Here is a 9,605-nt window from a genome sequence, read left to right on the forward strand (position 1 = left end):
CCTCATCAAACCTATAAGTCATTGTCTGCCTTCTGCATTTGATGCGGTTCTAACCTGCTCCAACTTTTCATTAAAGTACTTGTCCTCAAGCTATCGAGCAGCCTCCTGGAACAGATCAAAGTTACCCTTGACACCATCCTTCCAAAGTAGATTCTTGGCAAGGTGTCAAGTACACCAATGATGGTGTAAAGGTGCATACCCCTCTATCTGCTCTCGCATGGCATTAAGTATGCCCTAATGCCTATCTGATATGACGCCAACCTCCCTACCAGGGCCAACCACGTGTATCCGGACTAGCCTCAAGAAACATCCCCAACTGTCATTGTTCTCCTTCTCAACCAAAGTAAATGCTAAAGGAACCAACTTGTTGTTCACGTCATAGGATATGGCTATAAAAAGTGTGCCCTAGTATTTGCCAATTAAGAATGTACCATCAATAGAGAAGATAGGACGACAGTGCCTAAAGGCCTTGACACACTAAGGGAAGCACCAGAAGGTACGGAAGAATATCTGCCTCCCATCCTTCCATGCATTAGGTTTTAGGATGTACTCATAATGCATTCCTGGATTCACCGCTTTGATTGCATTGAAAAGAACTAGCAGCTGCTCATACTCATCCTCCTAGACCCCATATATCATCTTCCACGCTCGCTGCTTAGCTCTCTATGCTTTACCATAAGTTATCACATATCCTCCATACAACGCCTCAACGGTCCTGATAATTATCCTCACCTTTATGTTGGGTTCTCTAAGCAAAATTCCCATCAACCGCTTAGTAATGAGGGTAGATGTCAACTGTCGATGCCTCAGTGTCAGCTCATGGTCAGCATAATTGTGTGGCCCAACAACTTTTGTGATCTTCTATTTTCCGGTTACCTGTTGCTTCCTTGTATAAACCCTCCATGGGCAGCATTCCTTATCCCACATAACTGTGTAACGGCGCTCCGCATATGAATGCAATACCCTATAAGGCCTCTTTTGTATCACTGCAAAAGTCTACAAACATCTTTTCAAAGCAGGGAGGTCATTGAACACCCTCCCATTCTCAATTACCATGTTAGGACCGGCCTCAGGAGCTTCTAGGAGCTCATCATCATGTCCTTCTGTAAACGCCTGACTAGAATGAGCAAGATCACTAAACTCGTGAACTCTAGGATCACGGCGACTAAGAAAGATATGCCTCATCATCTCAACATCACTCTCAGTCAGCTCTCCAATAGGGCGATCATCATCAGAATCAAGAGCCCTAGCCATCTCATATGGCTCCGAATCATACATAATTTCAACACTATTGGAGCCATGGAATCCATCTCCAAAGTGCACTTGCGCAGCAACAGGGGCACATCCACATTCTCAGTAATGTCTCCTGCAACATCAGTACAGAAATAAGGAAAGATTGAAAGAAATAGATATAAGGAACGGGGTAAGCTCCCAAAAACCATGCGGTTAAGACACTTACTCAGATAATTCTATGTCAAAGGGATTTCATAAGGAGTATTTACCATGGAAACATGAGTCTGACAACCATCTATAAATACCGCATTGGGGGCAGATTGAGCACCGAGAACCATAGGTGCAATCTGCACATGTAGATAAGGTTTCGGAATGGGAGGGTCGATGTGTGCCTGATGATCCATTGCTGAGGTAAACCCATGACGGATGGGATCAACTAACACCCGACGCACAATCACGTCCAAACATTGCAGTTGGCTCTTCATAGCCGATCTCACATAATTCTTCCACTGATCCGCACAACCAATTGAGACCATTCGCCTGAAGATGTTCGAAGGAGAACCTAGGTGCAGTACACCATCAATTGCAATGTCATCATCTTCAAGGCAATGCAGCTCCTTCCGAGCCTTTGCAAACATCTCACTAAATGAAGGCTTATCATTGAATAGCACAGGCACGCTTTGCATATCAAGAAACTCAACATATCTATAGCGACCGCTTTCAACGATGTCTCCATGATATATGGTCACTAGATTGTCCATCTAGTTCAAACACGTAACAAAACACATGTCCTTTAGTCAAAATTAGACGATAGATAGTATCTAACAAGTACTTTCTAGCTATAAACTAAGTAATCAAGATAATAATTACGTATATATATACAATGTGCTCACTAAATAGCTAGATCATATGTAGTTAACTAAATATGTAACTACATATCTAAGTAGCTATCTAACTATATCTATGAACCTATGTATCTATGTTACTATCTATCTACATATATATTTCACTAGATCACTAACTAAATCAACTACCTGAGTCATTATATTAACTAGTAAATAACAAATGCCAACTAAATAGGTACATTGCATATTCATAATTTTTACCTTTCCAACGACTGCTCCGCGGACATCGACGGAATCGCAGCGGACGATGGGCTTGGGTCAGGCCGACGATACGGACCGGTGGTGGGGTCGGTGGTGGTGCGACCGACGACAGTGGTGGCGCGCAGCAGGCGCGGGATGCCCGGGGCTCCGCGAGGCGAGTTTGGCTCGACGAGCGCGGGAGCCACGCCGGCGCTGGACGGCGGCAAGGCGGGGCGAGGCCGGCGGTGGAGGGCGGCGCGGGCGGCGGCGGCGGAGCTCGGCTATCCTAGGGCGAGAGAGGGAGAAGAAGAGAGGAAAGGCGCGGGCCCAATAGGTATTAAAGGCTCGGCGCCGTTCACGTTGGCGCCGAGCTCGGCGTCAAGATCTACAGCGCCGAGCTCCCTGCCATGTCATCCACCGTGCCCAGGAGCTCGGCGCCAGAGACGCTGGCGCCTACCTCGGCGGTAGCATCAATGGCGTCAAGCTAAGGGTCTATTTTCTGAATTCTTTCCGTCAGGGATCTGTTTATGAGAAACTTTTTAAAAAAGAGCTAAATTGTAAAAAAATTCAGACTACTCTACAGCCTTCTTCATCTCAACATAAAATCAATCTATATTCTTTTATTTATACTTGTCTGCGTTGGGAGTTGGGGGATGACCAATTGACCATTGACTTGTCTCCGCGAGGGAACCGTGTATACTGAATGGATCGTGCATTCTCGCTCCGATGCCTCAAATGTCAGCGAGCTGGTGTGGACTCGCTCCTTGAGCAGAGGATCACGCATGTGAGAACACAAACATACCATGGGATCAAGTCCTCTGCTCTATCCGTTTCTAAATAGCTGTCCCTTTTAATTTTCGTATCACAAATTTAACTAGATTTATATAAAATACGTGCAATATTTATACCTCTAAATAAATTTATTATAAAAATAAATTTAACGATCTATCTAATAACATTAATTTTATACCATAAATATTAATATTTTTTATATATATCTAATTAAAGTTGTTTTTTTGAAAAAAATAATAATTGTTTAGGGACTGATGGACTACTACTAATACCGAAGAGAGGCTCCTAATAAACACAACATAGCTAGACCATTGACTCGTTCGACTGCCTCTGTCAAAAGACAGGACAGCGCAGGGCAGGGGTGTTTAAGTCCGTATAACGAAGTATCGAGGCAAAGGCAAAGCTACTTTGCCAACCTGTCATACTAAAACTCTCTTATTATTTATTAGGAGATCCAAACCTAAAATGAGTCTTTAACGTAGCCTTTAACAGAATACCTACGTAGAAGACTCATTTTTTTTTATGTCAGGAGATATATAACCTAAATATAAGTATCATTTTTTTCTAAGACTCATTTATAGAAAGGTTCTCTTTTAGGTTTTGTTATTGGAAAAGATTACAAATAGATATTAAATTATTTGTCTGTAGTGCTACCTAAACGTAGAATAGACATAGTATTTTAGACGAGGAATGAAACACGCATCATCGACATTGTGCGATTTCCACAGGAGCACACGACTTTTAGTTTTACACGACACAAGCTCTTTAGACCAACCAGACGAGTTATTCCCATCACGTAAGGGACCAAAGGGAGTCAACACGAATTAAAAAGCAGGCATGGCCGCCGGCGTCGAAGCTCCCTGGCTGGCTCCGTCCTGACCGGCAACGATTCACACGTGCCTCAGCTCCTCTCGACTCGCGTCCGACCCATCAACCCACATTCCAGTACTTCCACACCGCTCGTCCCGGTCCGAGTCCACCGCACCGCGTCCCGGTCCCGCCCTCCGTCGCCACGCGCACATCACTCCGGCTCGCCTGTTACACGGGCTGCACGGGTGGCCCCCGCGCGCCGGTATAAAAGTACTTGGGTTAGCTTAGCCTGCCCTGGCAAGCCCGGCCACCGCACACCCAAACCCCATCCCGAACGCAGAAGATCCCGTGCCAGCCAGCGGCAGCGGCGGCGGCGACGGTGTGTGGACTAGACTACGAATAGCCATCAATCCAGGCATCCCCGTCCACTCGTAACCCCGCCCGGCCCCGCTGACGCCGGCAATGGCGCGGCTCGTGCTCTCCGAGTGCTGCGGCCTAGCGCCGCTGCGCCTGCGCGCCGGCCGCCAGGGCGCCATTGCGGCGCCGTCGCCCCCCGCGCTCTCCGCAGCAGCGGCGGTCCCGGGCCGCCCCGCATCCGCGGCCATCCACCGCGACTGGGCGCTCCGCGTCTCCGCGCCCACCCGTCTCACCTCCGCCGTCAAGGAGGACAAGAGGAGCTCCCCGCTCGGGGAGGAGGTGGACGTGGGCGCGGCGGCCAGCGGCGCCGCGGGCGGGGAGTTCGACCCGGGGGCGCCCCCGCCGTTCGGGCTGGCGGAGATCCGCGCGGCCATCCCCAAGCACTGCTGGGTCAAGGACCCCTGGCGCTCCATGAGCTACGTGCTGCGCGACGTCGTCGTCGTCCTGGGACTCGCCGCGGCCGCCGCGCGCCTCGACAGCTGGATCGTCTGGCCGCTCTACTGGGCCGCGCAGGGCACCATGTTCTGGGCGCTCTTCGTCCTCGGCCACGACTGGTACGCCTCCACGATCCCCTGCAAGGATTGGATTTTCATGCGAGTTTTAGCTTTAGACTCAGGTCTTTGACTTCTGCCGCATGTCTGCTGTTTGCAGTGGACACGGGAGCTTCTCAAACAACCCCAAGCTGAACAGCGTGGTCGGCCACATACTCCATTCCTCCATTCTTGTCCCATACCACGGATGGTAGGATTGCCCATGTTTCTTATGCTTGTTAGTTTCTGTCGAGGATTACCGTTGATGTTAAGGAAGGACATGTCTTTCAATGGAATTTCAGGAGAATTAGCCACAGGACGCACCACCAAAACCACGGCCACGTTGAGAAGGACGAGTCCTGGCACCCGGTAGGTTTCCTGTCGCTCTCTCTTTTGGTGGAGCTTGAGAAGTTATGCTGATGGTGCATGTCGTTGAATGGTGCTTGATGGTTTCTCGGATTGTGATAACTTGCAGCTACCAGAGAGGCTGTACAAAAGCCTGGACTTTATGACTAGGAAATTGCGGTTCACCATGCCGTTTCCCTTGCTCGCATTCCCGTTATACTTGGTGAGCCTAAGAACATGTCTATCAGTGACGCATGAATTAGATGAATGGACGATTTTGTTTTATAGCGTGGTAGTGGTGCTAAATTCCTGCCCTGCTGGTTCATGTGTGTTATGTAGTTCGCAAGGAGTCCAGGGAAGACAGGATCACACTTCAACCCAAGTAGTGATTTGTTCCAACCTAATGAAAAGAAGGACATCATAACATCGACGGCGTCCTGGCTGGCCATGGTGGGTGTTCTGGCTGGTCTCACCTTTATGATGGGTCCTATTCCGATGCTAAAGCTCTACGGAGTCCCATACTTGGTAAGAGCGATCTGTCCTCCTCCTCAGGCCCAACTACTGCAACAAGATAATTTGAATGGGTGGTGTCTGTGGTGCTGGAAATTTATGTGGCTGCTGCTGGTGTGTGCAGGTATTTGTTGCTTGGCTGGATATGGTCACATACTTGCACCATCATGGCCACGAAGACAAGCTTCCCTGGTACCGTGGAAAGGTGATTATTAGCAAAGCAATTTTCCAATTTGTTGATATTTCAAGGTCACTGTAATCTTCAAAAACTACGGTTACTTCCATTTTTTGTTGGTTAGAAGCTTTTGAATGTTTACCTCAGCTAAGTCTGGACGTTATTAATCGCAGCGAATTGTTGAATCATAATACATCCTATCCTAGAAATGGAAGATGTGTAAGGACACACCATACCAGAAATGTTAGATGCGCAATGACTTCCTCTCCTTCTGATCTACCAGTATTTTAGATAATATTGGCTGCTTTCCATGGCGCCATTTGACTTCAGTATCTGTAGGCTATCTGTTATTGCTGGTAGATACATGTTTGGTAGACTGATAGACTTCAACATCTGGACTCACTTTGTTTGCAAATGGCCAGCTTGACTGAAACCTTAAATAATATAAACCCTAGTGGTGGATATTAGAAATGAAAGTTCTATCCTTTCTGGTAATTTTCTGGAGTAAGACCTAATTGGAGGATGCTATTGAACTATTGGACAAAAATGTCTATTCCTGTTTTGTTGTTTTGAGGGGAAAAGATGGAGTAAGTTTGTGTTTTTGTCGCTTTTACCAAGTATAATGCTAGGTCAGCCTATATTATATAGTTTTCACTTTACTTTTCAGATTACCGACTGCTGTTAATTTATAAGTGTTTCTATCCTGATTTCTCCTTTTGAAGATAGATTGATTATTGATACCACATTGTCCTTTTCTATATTATTAGGAATGGAGTTATCTGCGTGGAGGACTGACGACACTCGACCGGGACTATGGATTGATCAACAATATCCATCATGACATTGGAACTCATGTCATCCATCACCTTTTCCCCCAAATCCCGCATTACCATCTCATTGAGGCGGTAAGAGTTTCCCATATTTTTGACTTTTTCCTTTTTATAAATTTCTTTGCCTAGATCATAAGACCTATTTTTGGATGATGACCTGCAGACTGTGGCAGCAAAACCGGTTCTTGGCAAGTACTACAAAGAACCAAAGAAGTCGGGTCCTCTCCCGTGGCACCTATTTGGGGTGCTAGCACAAAGCTTAAAGCAAGACCACTATGTTAGCGATACTGGAGATGTAGTCTATTACCAAACTAACTCTTCACAAAAATCTGATTGACACAGACTATAGAACGTAGCGTATTCTTCATTTTTCTCACGGGGGCTGTGCATGAAGACCTGACCAGCCTCCTGGGACCTCTGATTGGTGTGACGGTCAATTCAAGAATGTAAGCTGGCATAAGAATTATCATGTATGGGAGGGTAAATGTAATTCTTTCCAATGATCGAAGACGGATGCTGTTTCCGATGTAACAACATGTGATTCTTTGGACAAGAGGTATACTATTACAGCAAAGAGTGAAAAAGAAAGAGTTATTAGCTACGTACATGAAAGGCTTTCTGAGCTCTGTATGTATCTTATATGTGCAAGGGCTGCTGCGCCTCTGATGTTTCAGGCTTTCAGCTGTCCTGAGTGCGACATGAGCCTGATCGTACGACAGTGAAATGCCTTCTTTTTTGGCATGCTCACGCGCTAATGCTTGCTGGAAGCCAGTAACTGTATTCTCTTGGCAAGGGAGAGAGAGCAAAGCGGTGGTTTTCAGCAGCTGGAAAAGGGCCCATCGCTGTCGCATTTTATTTGCTGCCCTCGTTAGCGGGGAAGCCTGAATGGTGGTTGCAGTTGCACTTGGAGTGAGTTGAGTCCTGGTGGGATCCATTCCAATACCGCAGCGACGCGGACGACTGGCCGGAACCCAATCCAGCCCGCCCTCTTCTGTTCCCCGAAAAATCTGCACCCCATCTTATGGTGTGGCTGCTGTTCAAGGCTTCAAGCTTCAGATTCAGAGCGACGCGCCCGACGCCGCCCGGGAACAGAGCGTGGAGACCAGCGCAAGTCCTCCATGGCGACCCGTTTGGGGTGGACAAACAGCCTCTTCGTCTGGCTGTGGCGTGTTGTAAACGATCGTAAATTTTCAACCGGAACAGTATTTCTCTCTCACACAAATCAGCCAGCAGTACTTTTTCACGAATCAGCAACGAACCCGCCAACCGAACAGGCCGAAGCTTTGCGTAATCCGCGAGATGTGCGTGCCCCTGCATGTTTTCGGCAGGAACTCAGGATAGGCCGGCGTTAGCTTCCCCGGCTGGGAATGAACTGAACACTATCCTAAATCTCTCGGTCTTATTTTTTTTAAACTTATCTATATGGTCTCAAAACGAAATTCACTTTCTTCTACGGCCTTCCGTCGACTCTGTTAGGTATTCTCTCAAACGAAATTCACTTCCTCCGACGCCTTCCGTCAACTCTGTTGGGGGTATTCGGTTAGTTTTCCCAGGTACGCGAAATGTCTGAATTGCCCTTGTGCTCTTTGGCATCTGACCGAGCCGAGACCGAGCGGGTGAAGAGAGCATGGTGGATGGCGAGGGCGACGCTGCCGCTGCCGCCGCCGGCCAGGGGCCGCCGCCGGGATCTCCGGCCCCGGATCCGCCTCCGCCGGACACCACTCCCACCGATGGCCGCCGTGGGAGAGGCGCCGCAGCCCGGCTGGTGCAGCGCGCGCGGTCGGGGCGGGTACGGCGCGGCCGCCAACTCCAGCGAGCAGCCCGGCGCGGACGCCACCTCCAGCGGCCAGCCCGGCGCGGCCGACCCCTCTCGCGAGCAGCCCGGCGCGGCTGGCCCATCCCGCAGCGAGCAGGTGGAGGCCAGGCGGGAGCGACATGGTGCCAGCGTTGGCGCCAAGCAGGACGCGTGCGGCAAAGACGGCCGGCACTGTGCAGCTCCCTGGTTACCCTGTGCGATTTTCCGCGACGCAGAGCACGCGGAAAAAGTCTACTTAACCCCCATCTTTTAATACTGGGTCTACTCTACCCTCAACTATAAAACCGTCTGTTTTATCCCTAAACTTTCTAAAATCATCTATTTTACCCCTCGAACGGTTTTTGACAGCGGTTTGATACAGCAACAGCGGATTTGCTACAGTAACGATGGGCTTGCCCCGATGGTTTTGAATTTTTTTTAATTTCGGTGAATTTTTGAAAAATCATAGCAAATAATAAAATAAAAAATCTAATTTTATTGAACTCCACATGAGTAGAACTCCACAGTGAATATATAATACGGTATGCTTTAGTATAATTTTTTTTATAGCTTTAGATTAATTAAAAAATCCAATTTTATCTGTAATTAATTAGAATTTATCTATAACTAAGTTATACATAGTCCAATGAGTACGAAATTTTTACTATAGTTCAAGCATACAATAATTAGCGTACCATAAAAATTTTACCACAATTGGACCATAAAAGCTGCAGCTATGAATTATTCCAATTAATTACAGACAAAATTGGATTTTCCAATTAATCTAAAGCTAAAAAAAAAAATTGTACTAAAGCATACCATATTATATATTCACTGTATAGATCTACTCATGTGGAGTCCAATAAAATTAGATTTTTCTATAATTTATTAAAAATTCACCGAAAATAAATAAAAAAAAGAGAATTCAAAACTGCCGCACTGTAGCAAACACAACGTTACTGTAGCAACCGCCGGGGTAAAATAGACGGTTTTGGAAAGTTAAGGGAGTAAAACAGACGGTTCCATAGTTTGGGGTGAAGTAGATCAGGTATGAAAGGTGGGGGGTTAAGTAAACTTTTTGCG

General features: G+C 47.2%; 1 protein-coding gene across 1 annotated transcript; it reads left to right on the forward strand.

Annotated features, from left to right (window-relative positions):
- Nucleotides 1–4,207: 4,207 nt before the first annotated feature.
- LOC136546866 (omega-3 fatty acid desaturase, chloroplastic-like) lies at nt 4,208–7,339 on the forward strand. The gene is made up of 8 exons (XM_066538835.1): nt 4,208–4,891; nt 4,989–5,078; nt 5,170–5,236; nt 5,343–5,435; nt 5,552–5,737; nt 5,847–5,927; nt 6,665–6,802; nt 6,891–7,339. The coding sequence occupies exons 1-8, from the start codon at nt 4,383–4,385 to the stop codon at nt 7,062–7,064; spliced, it is 1,338 nt and encodes a 445-aa protein (XP_066394932.1). The 5' UTR covers nt 4,208–4,382; the 3' UTR covers nt 7,065–7,339.
- The last annotated feature ends 2,266 nt before the right edge of the window (nt 7,340–9,605 follow it).

Source organism: Miscanthus floridulus, chromosome 1 (genome assembly GCF_019320115.1).
Source record: "Miscanthus floridulus cultivar M001 chromosome 1, ASM1932011v1, whole genome shotgun sequence".
Lineage (NCBI taxonomy): Eukaryota > Viridiplantae > Streptophyta > Magnoliopsida > Poales > Poaceae > Miscanthus > Miscanthus floridulus.

Bases quoted from the DNA above. Each gene is read 5' to 3' on its own strand.
- LOC136546866 (XM_066538835.1), top strand. From the start codon at position 4,383: ATGGCGCGGCTCGTGCTCTCCGAGTGCTGCGGCCTAGCGCCGCTGCGC. The intron at 5,237-5,342 runs GTAGGTTTCCTG...GATAACTTGCAG, and splicing joins AGGACGAGTCCTGGCACCCG to CTACCAGAGAGGCTGTACAA. The intron at 5,738-5,846 runs GTAAGAGCGATC...TGGTGTGTGCAG, and splicing joins TCTACGGAGTCCCATACTTG to GTATTTGTTGCTTGGCTGGA.